The sequence below is a fragment of the Sceloporus occidentalis genome, unplaced genomic scaffold (genome assembly GCF_023333645.1).
Source record: "Sceloporus occidentalis isolate IW3139 unplaced genomic scaffold, rSceOcc1.0.p SCAF_227, whole genome shotgun sequence".
Taxonomy (NCBI): Eukaryota; Metazoa; Chordata; class Lepidosauria; order Squamata; family Phrynosomatidae; genus Sceloporus; species Sceloporus occidentalis.
Window position 1 is genome coordinate 1,232,370 of NW_028317207.1, and position 17,729 is coordinate 1,250,098.

A 17,729-nucleotide genomic window follows, 5' to 3' on the forward strand; every position below is an offset into this window, starting at 1 on the left:
TGATGGAGGTCTGTGGACCTTCATCACCACCTACCCCGGCGATCTGCCCCTCAAACTGAAGGGCATCACCGGGGCCACCCGATCTGTCCGGTGACGTCTCGCTCAATGACGCTATGACGTCACCGCGCAACTTTATTAACAACTGACAATTGTCAGTTAAAGAGGTATGGGGGCATGCTGCTTAGATGCCTGTAAGCAGCTACATACCCCCAACATATACAGTTGGAAAGGTAATTGCCTCACCTTTCCAACGGATGTAAAAAATAATAAAAAATATTAAGTTAAAAAAATAAAAATGTAAAAAAAATGAATTATTTAAACATAAAAAAACTTTATAAAAAAAAAAAGTTTAAGTATTCTAGCTAAATGATCACTGTGGTAGCCAATGTTACCACAGCGATCATATAGCTATAAAAAGTCACATTCCCTTTTTAAAAATGGCCGATACTAATTTTTAATCCTATGATCCGTTTGATCATGGGGTTAAATTTAGCCAACGGTAGAGGGAGGCAATTTTGGAAATCCTGATGAACTGCAAATATTATTAAAATCAGCCATTTAGCCTGTGTGGTACGTAACCATCTCATCCCTGGAGCGCCTTGCATTTTTACTGCAAAACTTATTTTTGCTGTAAAAGTGATTTTTTTTTCTCCCTTTACCATCATTTCTTTGGGATTGTAAAGGGAAAGAATGGTGTGTGCTTCTGTGAGTGAATGTATTTAAAGTATGGTGTGTGCTTCTGCGAGTGAATGGAGATATGAAAGGCGTGTGAATGGTCAGTAATTAGGGTTGAAGCCTTGACGTGGCATTACTGCTCACGTAGGAAGTTAAATTATGGCACAAAAAGTACACATTTGCAAAAACGACATCCCTTGGCGCATCAAATGAGGGGCTGCATGTGTTTCTAGTACAAACCTGGAGTGGACAAGACAAATACAGGATTTGTATGTCTGATTCTGTTTATTTGATATATACCTTCAGTGCTGAGATCACAAGTGAATTTCAATTGATCTATACTTCCAAGGTGGGTTTGTGTGTTAATGTGTTGATGTATACCTGCTATCGGCAGCAGGGTCTAATATTTATATATATATTTATATATATATCGGCAGCAGGGACTAATATTAATATATATATCGGCAACTGGGGCTAATATTAATATATTTGGGAAGCAGGGGGTAATATATATATATCAACAGCAGGATCTAATATTAGGCCCTGAAATCATTTAGTGCAAAAGTTAAGGTATTGTGTTGTTTAAAGGATTTCAAGGATTAGTCGTACTAAATTGTGGCTTCAGGCTTCTCATGTTGAATGATCAAGTATTGTATTGTACAATAACAAAAGTATCATTCCATAGCACATTACTTTTGGCAATATATATATATATGTTTTTTCAGTGGTATGATTTAATGGTGGAAATTATTAATGCCCCCCCAGTTTGACTGTGGTATCTTGTGTGCCCCCCCTACATATTGTTTCTAGAGTCGCCACTGTCTACCCCTCCTCCCTTCTCACACTATCTACCCTCTCCCTACCCCCCCTTCTCACTAGCTACCCTTTCCCTACCCTCCCTTCTCACTAGCCAGGGCCGGCCTTTGGGGTGTGCGACCTGTGCGACCGCACAGGGCGCCACACTCCAGGGCGCGCCGCCGCAGAGTCCTTCTCCTCCGCCGCCGCGGGATCCGCTGCCGCCCCCTCTGCACCTAAATGAAAACATTGTTGGTTTTTTTTGTTGGTTTTTTTTAACTTTATTTAACATCCTCCATGGGACCATGCTGACGCTATTAATGTAGCCATTTGCGTGACAACCACTGAGGAGTCACAACTGTGACCAGGGCCTGTCCCTTGCAACCTCTTGCCCAGCTGCGTACCTGCTTTCCCTGGGCAGTAAGAGAGGTTGCTTTGCTTTGGAGGCAAAGGTGGAACAGACAAGCTACTTGGGGGCAAATGTGGCACTCACAACTGTTTGCGGACGAAGGTGGCACTGTGGGACAAGTTGCTTGTTAAGTCAGTGGGGTGCAGGGCAATTTTCATGGCCCTGTGGTTTCTATTTATGCCCCTGGTGTGGCGTGTGTGTGCACAAGACCATGCGATAACACAGCTAAAAGCTGTGTAGATGACAAGTCCAATTTAACCCATAGGAGAGGATTAGACCGAAGGACATAAAGAAAGAGTGTTAAACGCTGAATTGTTCTTAATTGTGAAGTAGTGAATCTCGAATAGAGAGAGATGTCAGTATAGAATGATAAATAAAATAGCAACAATCAACGTTCATTGAAATAGGTGAAGTTCAGCTTGTATCATGGTCAAAAATGGTGACCTAGGTGGTATAGGTTGCCCACATGTGTCCGGGTATGCCGTCAGTTTGCTGGAGGGAATGTGGTGAAGCAAGATCTTTATTCCACGTGTGGTTGCAATGCAAGAGGCTTGTTCATCTGAGGCAGGGAATATTTCATATAATAGGGTTGATTTCACCTGTCCACATCCCTGAAACAGCATTGGTGGAGATCTTGCAGTCAGGTATGCCATCTTAAACTAGTCAGAGCAATTTTTTTTTGCCAGACCCATGCAGGAATCAGGGGATGTCTCAATATCATAGAATTTATACAATCTCTGGAAATACTTTACACACCATGATTAACACAACATGTAGAAAACAACTTGAGATCAATGGCAGAGGTTGAATTAAATGGGAGGCTTGAGGATACTTAACACCTAAGGTCTTCAATATGCTTCTTGAAGGACTTGCCATGTCTCTGCATAACATTTCAATAAGGGGGGCAAAAATGTTCCCGCTGCTTTTATAATATACATAATTAAGAAAAATGATTTTGTGATGATTGCATGATTGATAAGCTGTATGGACTTATCCTTTTTTCTCTCCATTGGTTTTTTGTTTGCTTTGTTTTTATATTATATATATAATGTTGGATATCTGCCATCTTTTGGACAGCAGCCATTAAATTAAGACGGAAAAGAATGGCGAGGCAGTAATACACACTTGCCTCCTGCTGAGCCTCTAAAAAAGTGGCCTTATGAAGAATCAAGTCCTGTGTACGCCGGTTTGACCCCGCTTACTAATCTCGCACATTTTTCATAATATAAATGTATACACCTGCTCTAGGTTATGGAGGGAGACAATAAGGCCTTACTTTGAAATACTCAACCAGCAGCTGCTGTGCAATGAAGAAGAAATATGATTAAACTCCAGGCTCTCTTTTTAATTGGAAAACAATTTCCTTAAGAATTACAAGCTGCGTGTTTTCCTTACGTAAGTACGTGTTTCATGTACATACTAATAAAGTATATTTAATATAAAGCATCACCTTTTGGTATTTAAGAGGTGGGGGTGGCTGCCTCAAACCATTACATTTACAGAATGGAAAATTAACATAAGGGTTTGCAGCTGATTCCATTTTATTGGGCTTACACATTACCATAGCACCTGCAAAGGGCAAACTGTTACATTCCCCTGAGTTTCGGAACAAGAATGCTGGAAATCCACAATAGCAGTGAGCCATAAATACAACGAAACAAGGAATAGTGAAATCATCGACAGGGCAAATACTTAAAATAACATATTGTCACGTACGAAATCTGGAAATGGGGAAATTTTTTTGTGAATACTATTTGTACACAGTATGATTCATAGACAGAACATAACAAATGCAAGCAGGTACATTGCTCCTCTGTTAACTACTCACCCCCAACACTTAGGTAGTGGACAGGACAGTTAGAGGCTACAGTGTAATATAAGGAAGTTTTCCTAAGAGGATGGTAAATAAGCGGCAGCCTCCCATTAAAAGTGGTAGACGATACCACAGTGAGGCTGGAATGGCAATGACAAGGTGGCCTTGGAACTTTAAAGCCAGCGGCCGCCTGATGACGTAAGTTCAGCCGACGACCAGACATGCATTAAGCGTGTGGCCAGGCATTTCCAGCCACTGGCAGTACACTGCAGTATTCAATCTACTGCTGGGCACACTGAGTGAGTGTCGGCATTTGGCCAAAGTGCCAAATGCCGAGACGGCCAGTCAAGGCCTGTGGTGAGGGAATTTAACCATGCATGGTATATGCATATTCCTATCCTGAATCTTTACAGCAGGAAAATCATGCAGATTAGATGGGCACAATTGTTCCTACCCTACCATCTATGTTTCTGTGTAACCATCTAAGTAAACTTATTCCCTATACAACTCACACATTATGGGACTGGTATAATATCAGGTATCATGTTTTATATTCCTACACAGGGCCGGCCTGACAATGGAGCCGAGGGGGGCAACTGCTCCAGGCGGCACTTTTGAAGCCCTTTTTTTAAAGCGGAAGAGAGACGGGCGCCGAGTGGTTTTCACTTACCAAGTTGTCAGTAAATGCTCGGCGCCCCTCTCTCTCTCCTCTGCGAGCCCTCTAGCTCGGTGCCGGCTTGTAATGCTGAGCGCCGGAAGATGATGTCATTTCCGGGCACTCAGCATTACAAGCCGGCACCGAGACCAAGCAGGGAGACTCGCCGCAGGACTGCTGAAAGGTAAGTGCAAGGGGGGAGTAAGGTAGATAATAGGGAGGGAGAGGACGGGTAGATAATAGGGAGGGAGAGGATGGGTAGATAATAGGGAGGGAGAGGAAGGGTAGATAATAGGGAGGGAGGGTAGATAATGGGGGGGGGGCGGCATTTTAAACTTCACCCCAGGCGGCATTTTGTCTTGGGCTGGCCCTGTTCTTACAGCATCTCCTACTACTGCTGTTCTCAGGGCTATACTGGGGATGACAATGTGGCCCTGGCACTTTAAGGCTTGGCAGCCACAAATGACATAACTGTGGCCCACAAGTGAATATGAGAGGCCCCACGTTAAGTTTTTATGGTCACGTAGGATACAGTTGGGCATATACAGCCGGCGTTCAAGAAGGCCATTCCGAGCCTGAGTGTTTTAAGTGAAAGTTCCTCTAGGTAATACACCTGTGTTCCAGACAAAATAAAAAAAGGTCCATATTGCTTTCACGCTACTTGGCAACATATCAGAATATCCATTTCTACCGAAGAACATTTTGGGTAGATTGAAACAGACTTGCTTAATGTTTTACAATGACTCAAGGATAGTCCCTATATAAGTGTTATATTTATTTTAATCACAACTGACCCCAAAATAGCCACAGTATTCACATAATCCCCCTATTCCTTTTGCACCACTTCCCTTATAGAACTAATCGAACCAAGTTATTTTTCAAAATACATGGCTTCTGAGACATGGATGTGTATTGTATTCCACCCCTTGGTTTTATTAAATTAAAAGGAATTCCTAATCAAAAACACAACACAGTAAAAAGTCCAAAAAATAATTTTATCTGGAAAACAATGTACAATTATTATTATTGCACTTTTTTATACAAGAAAACCTAATAAATATACATAAAAGTTATACATAAAAACATTTTCAATAATAAAAATATTAATAATATGCTATATCTTAGCAACACATCTCTTTGCACAGAGAACAATTGGTAGAAATGTATATTAAAGTAATGAGAAAAGCTATAACGGGTAGAAAAACTAAGTGGTCTCATACAGGAAGTCTGACAATAATTGCTAAGGCATATGTAAGCTTTAATGAAAATACTTTTACTCCATAAGAGTTTTGACCAACGTCCAGATAAGAGCACCTTTTTTGATTCCCAGTTACTATTTCCGATCACCCAAGTAATGGATCCCAATGGTTCATAAGTGCTTAAAAGTTGGTAAACACATTATTTAATTCAGAGACTGAGGATTTTAGTGAGACCTCGAGAAGGTTGCAGTGTGCGTGGATGAAAAGTAGTTATCTAAACTTGTAAAATATGCCGACTTGGTTACAATTTGCAGGATTTAAATTGTGATGACTTGCTTTCCATAGCAATTTTCTGGCAGCTAATTTTGCATTCCCAACAAGTTTCCCAAAGAAAAATGGGATTGTACATGCATCATGTAGCTGAAATGACACGGTTGCACATGTATGACATCTCAGCCACATACTGCCTTGGAGAACTAGAACACAATGTGGATTACCAAGCCAGCTTTTGGAACTTTACCTTCTTGTGAACTACAATGGATGAAACAAGGCACAAGAAGCCAGCAACTCATCCTATGCCTGGTATTAATACAAGGATATGATGGTATTCTAGGAGGGGACAACAGAAACAAAGTTGCGCCGGAACATTCTATGTGGCTCGGTCTGTTTTATTTGACATCCTGAAGATATAGTATCTGCTGTCACCAAGCTTCCTCTGGCAAGCTATGAGCTGACTTCATAATAAACTCCGACTCACAGTCAGCATTGAGCGGAAAAAACCCTTACGTCATAAAAATATTACAGTAACCCAGTAATCCAGCTGCAAGAAACTATACAGTTAGCAAAGTGCGAAAACATTAAATAATTACATGCATACTTTCATTTTTTTTCTTTTCTTAAATTGGTGCTTTTCAATTGAAATTTCATTTTTCTTGACAAGCACATTTTTTTCTTGTATGTTATTCTCAAGCATGATGCTCATAAAGTGCCTGAATTCAAGAAGAAATGCTGCCACTCTAGTAACGGGTAGTCAATTTAGCACACCCTTTGCTGGCAGAATCTACTTGGGAAACATTGCTTTGTCGCACACTCTAGGACATTGCCAGCCACTGAATACCACAATATGGCCGTAACCCTCGTCGTCATGAAAAGGTAAGGCGCAGTGTTCACATCTATTCAAGGACAAGACTAATAAAGTTGGCCATTTTGATTTTCTTATTTTAGTTTCCGATACATCCTTGTACTCTGACTTGCATGTTTGTTGTTTTTGCCACTATATAAAACAATGGCCCCAGATCCCTATTCCTGTTATGTCCAACACTAGGCTTTCTGCAGTTGGAATCGAGGCGCAGTGAAAAACAGAAGGAAAGTCCAACACAAGAAAAAAAAATCATGTACATCTAAACTCTAATTGTGGACACCAAATGGTCCATTGTCTTTTCTTCACCACATCATGAAATCCCTTTAACCCTATTTTGTTTTAGCATCATGCTCTAGGGCTGCGTGTTTCACGTGGAGTTCATGTCGAAACAAACTGTCTTTCAAGCTTTCTCAGTAAGCTTTGTTCCCATATGCAACCCATGACAAGCATGTGAGTGACAATTTTCTTTTTACAGCATTCTGTCTTCCAGCACAAATGGAAGAGAATCTTGTCAAGTTCCTTACAACAGCTGAAGGGCAAAAAAATTTTGCTTTCTTGGCTATCGCAGATAGAATCCTCCGTGTAAAATCTCATGCTTTCCCACAAGTCCCACAGCAGCGAGATTTGAACTGCGTGAGCTGACAAAGTTTTAGCTGTTTCACCTTTTCACAGTACCTTGTAGTGTCTCTGCAGTCAACTAGAAGCAGAACAAAAACAGTACAATGTCACAACTGGGCAAGGACATTTTGTTTTTCGTGGGAAATATGTTATTTCATAACTCCGGTTAGTGTTTGCTGAGAAAAGTTTTTTTTTTAACATTTCTTGAAAACATGTTTGTTTCTCCAAGATGAACCTAGAAATATAAAAGGGAGCAGCTAAATGTTATTGAATTACACTTCCCCCCACCAATATGTTAATATCTAAACTGTTCTGTTCCTTGTTTATCTCGTTATTAATGGAGTGATCTTTAATCTACATTAATATTGTATATATATCGGAAATCATACCATTTTCACAAGGTGTGATGTTGCATCGTTGCCAGTTAGAAGGACGTGGTCTCCATGAGCACATATGATCAGGCAGGGGTTTGTTGGTGCGATGCTGTACACACTCTACACGCCTGGATTGGAAGCCATAGCTGCCACATGTGGCTGTACAAAGCGTCCAAGGGTAGACACGCCAGTGCACACTGCACACATCTGACCAACAATTCTGTGTAGTCACCGGCCTGGTAAACAGAAAAATGTGTTAGTTCTCACTCAAAAACAGTCCATTAAAATGGAAACCGCAGCTTCATTAAATATTACATTATTGAGTTTTCCTTTTCACAAAATGACATCATTAATTAACTCTTTAGATACTAGTTAAACAATCCTCTTATCCATGCGAACACAAATTTACTGTACTATTCTACTAGGTGATGTTTAGGAGACATTGGCCACCAAATCACATAATACCAGATCTTTGGTACCTTTGGCCTGGAACCCGCACTGTGTGGATTCACTTGTGTTTCTTTTTTCCAAAGGCCAAAATAAAACAAAACATTGTCGTTACCTTGGCAAGCCTTGGCATTGTCCTGGAGATACAATGGTTCCTTCCCTAGTCTGACAGTATACTTGTCTGTGTTGTACAGTGGTTCTTGGTCCAACGCATGGCCCGTGGCACTATGTGTTGGGGGGGGAAAATCACAGCAAATTTTTAATAAAGATGTGATCACCTCTTTCATAGAATTAATATTTCTAGGTGGTGGGAAAGCATCAATTTAAGGTAATTGTCACAAGGCATGTAGATGCTGCTGATGTCTCTGGGGCATTTACAGAAATACCACTTGACACCTGCCCATTTTCAACAGCAATACTACACACATTGTCTATCTTTCAAGGCTCCTGCTTTGCGTATTTCATTATGCACACTGCCTTATTAAGCCATTAAAGAGCAATCTAGAACTAAGGTTATCTGGCCTTCTTAATTGCCAAGAAAAACCATCAAACCTTTCAGGAGGTTTGTAATCCTTAGAAACGTTCGTGATGCAAGTTGCTCGGAATGCAATACAGTTGTTCATGTCCCTATGATGATTGTCTAAATCCCTAAACTAATAAGCCAGCCCAACACAGAATGCGTCTGCTAAAGGGAGGAACACTTACAATTACAACAATTTCTACGCGCAGGAGAAACGCTTTACACGCTCACATTTTACACTACAAGGAACGATATAAGCAAGACAGATAGGCTTAGGTCTGTTTACACTTTTACAATTAGGATTACAACAGCAACGATGATTTCAGCTATCGGGGGAATGCTTCCACCCATTCTCTTGGACAGCAGGATGTTAATATAATATTATCCACAATCTCGGAGGACATTGAAAATAAGCCTCTCTGCTCACTGCACCTTTGCAGGAATGTTATTATAAACAAATTGAATCCTGCGTCCATTAATTTCCTGAAGCTCCATGAAACGAGGTCTATATGAGTGCTATATGTCAAATATGACACCGGGAATATAACTTTTGTAGTTAATCTTTATAGTGTCGGATGTATAACTCTGGTATATGTAGTGCATATGGGATAATATAACCCTTCTCCCCCCCCCCGTCACCAAGAGTCTCGTAATGTGATAACAGATTGGAAGGGCCAATGGTACGCAAACTAACATTTTTTGGATTTTTCAGAGCAATGCAACATAGCATTATTCTTTATTATGCCCTGCAGGCCCTCATTTGGGCACGCATGATGAGGGCATTGTAACGTGGATAGGGGATTATGTGAGGAATGTATGCTAGGTTAATGCTGACCCCTACATGGGTCCCGGTGAGTCCGCGGGGCAAATTTAATGGGAACTTCAACGAAGAAGTTTAAAAAAAAAAAAGGGTCTGAATGTGACAGAAAGACAGCCGTCGTCTCCAGAGAAACATCTGCATATCATATGGAAAAGCCCCAGTGTCTGTGCTAGCACTTTCTGGTGCCTCTATAAATATAGCTGGCTCAAGAACATATGCGACAACAAATAAAATATATACCAAACAGCCCTGGGGCACATTCTGTAACATTAAAAGCTTGCTTGGGAAAACACACATTTGACAAATATGTATATATTTCTGTTTTCAATTACAAATACTTGGATTTCTACTTCTCTTTTTTTCTCCCAGCAGTATCCCATGTTTAATATAATAAAGCTGATTAAACAATACCATGATTTGGCCCGGCTCCTTATGGGCTCTGTGCCCCAGAGTCCTGCTCTCTGTAAACCTATGTCATTTTTCTTATAGTTTTTATTAAAACGAGACGGATCCTCGTGTCTTTGACCTCTCGTACGCTTCTCACCTGTCCCCACGAAGATGCGGTCCAATCAACACACAGCTGTCTACTGCAACTCTGACTGTCAACAGGGCGCTTTGAAGATAAGGAACAGATGTCATTAGCCACAGGCACTGAGAGCCCAACGCCGGTCACCTTCTGGCAAGTCACACGGCGGGTCTGGACACCGCCTCCACAGCTCTGAGAGCAAGATGACCAGGATGTCACCATCCACCTGAGCAGAAGACAAACATCATATTATGGCATCTAACATATGTCTACACTAGATACAGTTAACATCAATAAAAGCACCGGTGAAAACTTAGCCAGAGCCAGTCATGTGTCCTCAGGCCTAATGTGTGCTGCCAGTGCCTTAGTCATGGTACCCAGCCATTTCTAGTGCTACAGTACAGTTCTATCATGGTACACATTTATCATGGACTCTTGTGCTATTTTGTCAGATGAAAGCTTTTTTAGATAAAAAGTTTTAGTTTGGTAATGTATATGTGGCAGTATTTTTGTTGCAATATAGCTGCAATATATAGCACCAATTTATGCCAGCTATGCCTTGTTGTTAGAACTTTACCAATCCGAGTTCTCGTATTTTTATATGAGGATATTTAATACAAATCTAAAATATTACACTGCTAGTAAGTGTGCACATTTCCTCCAAGATAAAACTGTTCACGAAGCATACACCATATAGTACATGTATTTGTAGCAAGTAATAAGTAACTCGGTCTGAAATGAAAACAGGATGCACTTAAGGATTTTGTTATTTTGCAATATAATTTCCCCTTAATGCCGGCAAAACAGCTATTTCCTCGGAGAGACATCATCATGTTAAAGTTATGGTTGAGCTGAAGTTCAGGATTAATTTGTCAGAATTATATGGCTTTCAACGCATGAACAATATTTTTTAATTCGGTTTTCTGGCAAATAGTTCTTAACTTGTTCAGTAAATTCAGCACACGCTAATATTTATTTTTTAACATGGCTTAAATTCAATCATTTTTTCACCTACATATTAGAAACAATATCTTCAAGAACATGTGTTGGTAGAAGGCGTTGTGTTAACAAACCATAGAGCCAACCACCCAGCACATGCAGGTGCTGAGCTGAAAATTAAATCGCCCTCCATGGCATTGAGTTACCCTACACTATACATTCTTCTCCCAAATTGATCATATGACATTTAAAGATTTCTAGGGCCTTAAGTGGCAGGGTTAAGGGTGTCCTATCTATAATAAAAGTTGTGAAAAATACATAAACTAACAGTCTGATGTAAAAATATATATATGGTATCTGTGCTTTTAAACCAATGGCTGGCCAACAACACCCTCATGGTTGCCTCTTTGGAACACAAAAATCCATCTTTGGCAACCTGAAGTGTTGGGATGCGTAGGACCCTAATCGACCTCTTAATCAGTTTACATGGTAACACCATTTCTAAGAGCACTTTAATGGAGGGGGTACAAAAATGCATTCCATTTAAGGAAGTCAGATCAAAAAAGTAGCACAACATAAACTACAGACCTTTTTACATCACGAGTAACAATTTAATTTCAATCACATAACACACACACTTATTTAGACATGCTCATTATTTCCGCACAGGGTGAGAAAGGTAAACGTGATTGGTCCTACGCTCTTCTCATTTAAGACAACAATTTTAGAATTATCTAAATCTTTATAGATGCCTTAGCTAGTCTTTTTGTGTTTTTGATATTTATTATTATTCTGTAAATAATTTAAATATTAAAAATGCATCTCTCATCTTTTTCTCTCTCTCTCTCTCTCTCTATTTTTAAGATCTATTTTTGTTGGCTTTGACTTTGCGAGGTTATTGTTCCAAAAGAAAAAAAAAAAGGGAAAAAGAAAAGCAAATCTCCACTCGTTTTTGGAATTTAGAGGGCCTTAAACCTGAAAAGCTGTTGTGAGTTATCTGACTGTTACAGCCTATTTTTTTTCTTTTAAATTGTCATTGTTTTTTTCTTAAGACTTAGGTCAAGCCAGGACAAGATCAGCATGATTCCTTCAACACTGCTGTATGATATAAATCTCTCCCGCTTAGTATGTGGTATTATAAACATGCAAGCGGGGGGGAAAACCAGTACTAAAAATGCCACCCTTTGTTATGACACACAGATCAATACTGTTGCCCCTGAAAGCAAGATGGAGAAGTGTAGTCATTTATCATTATTTTGTGCACCGTGTAGTGACAGCCCTCATGCAGCTACGGCAGGGTCACTGGCAAGGGAAAGGACCTCCTGGCTGTTAAAGCCGATTTATGGTTTACACCAAGTCCAGAGAGCAATGGAATCAACATCTGCGCAGCTTGCATGAAAACATACATTCCAGCTTATACGGAGCAGGTTTTCTTAGACCTCAGGAAGTGGATCGAGGCCCATAAATTATTTCTGTCGAAATGTTTCTGTCAACACACGGGACTGCCAATCTTAATGAGAATCGCCTGGCGCTTGGGTTTATTTATCACACATATATTTATGGTGTGAAGAGAATAAGGAAGAAATGGCCTTCGCCTCCTTTGGCCTCTCAGGAAAGTACGTGGGTCACTGGGGCTAAAGTTGGGTTGACATAAAAACGTCCTCAATCTGAACTCACTTCCAAAGGTACCATGCATAGCCTGCAAGCTTGATGGCGTGAGATGTCACATGGAGGAGCGCTGCTGGGGTTCTCATCAACAAAAAAGAGCACTAAGCATCCAGAGGAAAAGGGAATAGAAAAATGTGGGGACAGAATCATAGAGAACATTTCTCTTTAAAACTGCCTATCGCATTTTAGTTATTGTTTTAGAGTTATTTTGTCTAAACTCTAAATTGGCATTCTCCAGGGGTTGAGTCACTGAAAACGGTAAGTCACAAATTCACAGATTGATGCGCCTGCTTCTGCATTACAAAAAAGCAACTTGCAGCAACCAAAATTTTCCCAAATGTTGCAACCTCGATTTTATCATGTACAAGCTGTGCCTATTGAACATTGTGATCTGAATTGTATAACTTCTCTTTAAAAAATGCAGTAAATACATCAACCATGGTACTACGTCCACTCTTACAACCGTGCATACTCGTCCAACTCATCCAATAAACAGCCATCATTCCTTTGCTTTCTTATAACTGGAACAAAGAAAAATATTAAGCATAATACAAACCTAGGTGGACAATCTCTTCTGTTGCAGGCAACAGGCTTTAGGTTAGGCTTGGGCTTTTCAGAACAGTAGGACACATTCACCTCTTCTTTGCCCAGTACGCATCTTAACTGTGGATGTTGGATGCCTCTGTTTCCGCATGAAGCTGTACATGGTACCAGACTGGCCACAGACCACTGGTATTCTGCCGATTCTGTTGCCATAAAATTAAAGGGAGATCATGAAGGATAAAGCTACATTTTCTGCAAAAAAAGACACAGCTAGAAATGCAAAATACTGCGTCCTGTAATTAGAACATCCTAAATTCCAAGACCATGATCCTTTTTTGTTTAAAAAAACAGTCCTGATATTAACTGCTGTCATATAACACATCTTGTAGTTTACATTTGCTTACCTACTGGAAACTTCAACGGCTACTCAAAACTACAGGTTCAAAGTAAAACATGACTTACTCCCTACAGCTGCAACTCTTATTCACCCAAAGTGCTACAAGTACAATACAAAATAATGTTACTGTTACCTACGCAGCTTTTAACATCATTAAATCCATTTATTAGAACTACCTGGACTATGTTGTTTTCCAACGAATGTAATATTTTTGGGATTCAATGTCCCCAGTTAATAGGCTATGGCTTCTTGAACTGGAATATTTCCTCCTTAGAAATATGTCTGCACTGTGTTTAACCCCTCCATGTATTTGAAGGTTTCTATTATACACCCTCGTTCTCATTTGTTTCCCCTTTGTGCTATACATGTTGAAAGCCTCAGTCTTTCCTGAAGATTTTCCCATCCAGTAAACCAATCCCCAATTTTAATAGCTCTTCTTTGAAACTCGTAGGCATAACCACCCTTTTATCTGCTACTAATGCCTCTGGCTAAGCAATCAAGCAGGGTGCATTTACTGCTGCTTTGTTCCATTGCGTGCCGTACTCTGAAGTGCCTTTAACTCTGTATCCTAACTGCATTATTTTGCATTTATCCCACCTAAATGATTTCATATTTGGCTTCGAGTGTACACTTTTGACTCTGGATTTGGGGGCACCTACAATAAATGTACCTCGTGAATGCAAAGACATTTTGGGATGGATGAATACATTCTTGGAACAATTTATGGATCTCTCTCGATAACTGTAATCCTCTAAATACTCTGTACATACGCTATGGAGAAACATTATCTCCAGCTACAAGCAAAAGACATACACAGGGGAATCACATAACACTACGTCTCTATATCATTCTATGGGACAAGCTTTCCAAAATTAGCAACAGATGAAATCTGCCAGTGCACCTTGAATACATTTCATCAAGCCTTCTTTAAGATATTGTATTAACTATTGATGAACTGCCTATTTCTATTGAAATAAAAACGGTTTGTCCAAATAGCGTAAGCATTTTTCTTTTCAAAACACTCATTTTATCCAAAAATCATTCTAAGTCAAGTATTGGCAGCTTAGAACTAATTGCTAACTACAGTGTTCTTGGTTTTACAGATTCAAAACAGGAGACATAGGAAAATCAAATACATGAGCATTCCTTAGAGTCTTGGAAATGGCTCAGGGAATAACCCATTTCGTTAAACCAATTTGTTTTATAATATGCAAATGTTGCATCAACAGTCAAATGGGTTTATTTGTCGAACTATTATTATGAAGGGACAAACCCGGTGAGTTTGTCATACAAGCTAAACCAGTGAGAGGACAAGCAAACTCAACAATTTAATTTCGCTATGCTAGTTCCATTGAGAAGAGGGTGTTTATCAGGTTTGGCTGTTCATAGTAAAATCCAATTATAGTGTGCTATGCGGAAACAGTTTTTCTGGGAGTGGAGTAAATTAGGTGTATAGGGAACCCTGTCATGGAACATTAAGCAGGTCAGAAATGTATATCGTTATATGGTTTATTTAGCTGCATTAACATCATTAGCAGTTATCATGTATCTTCTACACCTACAACATAGGTCCATTTGACTACCCTACTATTGAGCACTTGGCAGCCAATGACTCCTTCTAAGGGCCTTGGAGTCCTCATTTCACACCACTCATCTCTCCTGCCTTCATTCCCAGCTGGTCCTTTTTTCTCTTCTTCTCCCCAACATTTACTGCCGTACACCCATGTCTCACCACCCTCTCTGCACATTCCTTAAGTTCACACTTTAGTTTTTTAATTTATAACTACCTTTTTTTGGATGCCCTATTAGCCTTTATATTTTAATACTCATGCTTTATTGGAATTGGGACTTTAATTTTAATAATACACACTTCTGCAAAAGGCAGTGATAAATGTGGTATGAGCTTGTATGTGTACCTTGGACTGATATAGAGGCCTTTTGTCGAAGGGATTCCGATGGGTTATTAATAACGCAGCTATATTCTCCTTGGTGATCCTTGCTCAGGTTGTAAAGTCGAAGAATCTGACCGTTTTCCAGTGGTTCATATGTCACCTTTGATCTTGTGCCCAGAGGTTGATTCCTGTGAAACCAGGTGATGTTAGGAATGGAGTCTTCTTTTACCGGACATCCTGTTGAAGAAATAAAAAGAACTGTGAATTACAAGTATATCTTTAGGAAACAAACAACTTTTTTCAGAGTATCCTGACTATATTTATGGTACCCAGTTGTACAGAACAGGTATTATTTGTCTAATCCATATCTGTACTTAATAATTATTGATTGTAACAGAGACCAATCTGTACATGACTTCCAGAGATAGTCGAAAGGAACTGTTAATATGGACAGGCTGAAGTCAAGTCAAATTGCATTTCTGTATCTTTGCTGTGTGTTACATGTACATTTGGAACTTTGAAGAATAAAGTAATTCTGCTTCCTGGTATTACTTAGCTAGAAAAAAAGAACACTTCACAATAAATGTTGTTTGATGATTAGTCCACTTTCCAATAGAGTAGGCTTGGGTGCCAATGAGTTTCTACTTTTTTTTACTTTATGTAAGTTGATGCTTTGCCATACAATCATAAATAGCTCCTATTGATTGGAACCACATGATATGGTTACTTGTTAGGGCTGTATTTGTTAAAATGCCATACAGACCCAAAATGAAGTAAAATAGACCATAATGCATATTATTATTTGCGTTTCATAAAATGCTTCACTGCTACTATAATACAGAGGCAAGCCCTGAAACAGTTGAGGAGCACTGCTGTCTTAATCCATGATAAAGAGATGCTGACAGGAAAAACTTAAGGTACAACATGTGGTTTCTAGTATGAATGCTCAACACACAAAGTGCACAATAATCCCCTTGACCTGCGTGCTCACCTTTCCCTGGGATAAACTTGTCAGTACACTGATGAATCTCAGATGCATTACGTATCCACAGAATGCCATCACATTGGCTCAATATACTAAACAGATACAGATCGACAGAGACACCAAAACAAGTGGTAACATTGTCTGCTCCGACAGTGTGAATCACGGTACCTAGAGGCATATGTTAGACAGGATGTTCATCCATGCTCTACCTCTGCTAACCATCAGAAATGACTAGAGATACAGACAGATACCGGAAAATATGGCATAGAATGTGTATGAGCTAATGTTACAGATATATAAAAGTACATGTGTACTTCACACACACTCTTGATTCAGTATATGTTTACATCATCCCTGAGGCAACTCGGTGTCCTTAACTCTACTATTCTCACTTTCTCTCCATGTTCTTTGTGTGTTATGTAGTGTTGCCAGGTGATTGATGGAAGAATTGATTTCGTAGAAGCTTAGAACACAAGTAATCTCATTTTATTGTATCTACTGTGCTCCTGAATGAAAAACTAAAATGCTGCTGGGTGCTAATCAGGCTCCCTAACATTGTTGTATCTTGTGTTTGATGTAACCAGCAGAGAAAGCACTTACCCACCACCACAGGATCTGGGTTACACCGTTCTCACCTGTTATACAGTACACTGTTATACTGGCTGGCTTATAGTAGTTAGGTTTGTTTAAAAAGCTTCTTGCGTGCAGTATAAATGGCCTACATTCCCAAGCCACTAACACACCCGGGAAACACCTGGGAATCAACAGTATGTTGTTTTTAGAAACAAAAATGACTCCACATAGAACAATGTTGCCCAACATCTGTTCCAAGAATGTCTGTCTAAAGTATTTACATTTTAGGTGCCCTGCTATCCCCTAGAGCAGGGGTAGGCAACCTTCGGCACTCCAGATGTTGTGAACTACATTTCCCTTGATGCTTTGCCAGCATTATGACTGTAAGAGCATTATGGGAGATGTAGCCCACAACACCAGGAGTGCCGAAGGTTGCCTACCCCTGCCCTAGAGGAAATAAATAACATAAGGTGCTGTAGACCACAGGTAGCAGTAGAAAGAAGTATCACCAATTTCCACCCAGGTGAAATGTTGCCTACAGCTGTATCTCCTGTACCCAGAGAGACATTTTACTGACCGGATTTCTAAATATGATTGGTAGAGTGTTTTGCTTAGTAATGATAACTTCTTCATAATAACAAAATTCTACCTAAGTAAAGTTGCACCACATAAAAAGACTGCCATAAACTCTAGTAATCAGATATGAAAATAACACATTTTCAAATATAATGTATGCAGCT

General features: G+C 39.8%; 1 protein-coding gene across 1 annotated transcript in view; it reads right to left on the reverse strand.

Moving 5' to 3' along the window:
• Positions 1-7,277: 7,277 nt before the first annotated feature.
• Positions 7,278-17,729, reverse strand: part of LOC149276738 (ADAMTS-like protein 1) — a gene marked incomplete at its 5' end in the record, with an annotated part of 34,551 nt that continues 24,099 nt past the window's right edge. Inside the window, 6 exons of the mRNA XM_089503356.1 lie at positions 7,278-7,384; positions 7,695-7,915; positions 8,242-8,351; positions 10,011-10,218; positions 13,156-13,336; positions 15,456-15,668. Coding sequence (XP_089359482.1) covers positions 7,278-7,384; positions 7,695-7,915; positions 8,242-8,351; positions 10,011-10,218; positions 13,156-13,336; positions 15,456-15,668 — 1,040 coding nt within the window. The remainder of the gene's footprint in view (positions 7,385-7,694; positions 7,916-8,241; positions 8,352-10,010; positions 10,219-13,155; positions 13,337-15,455; positions 15,669-17,729) is intronic.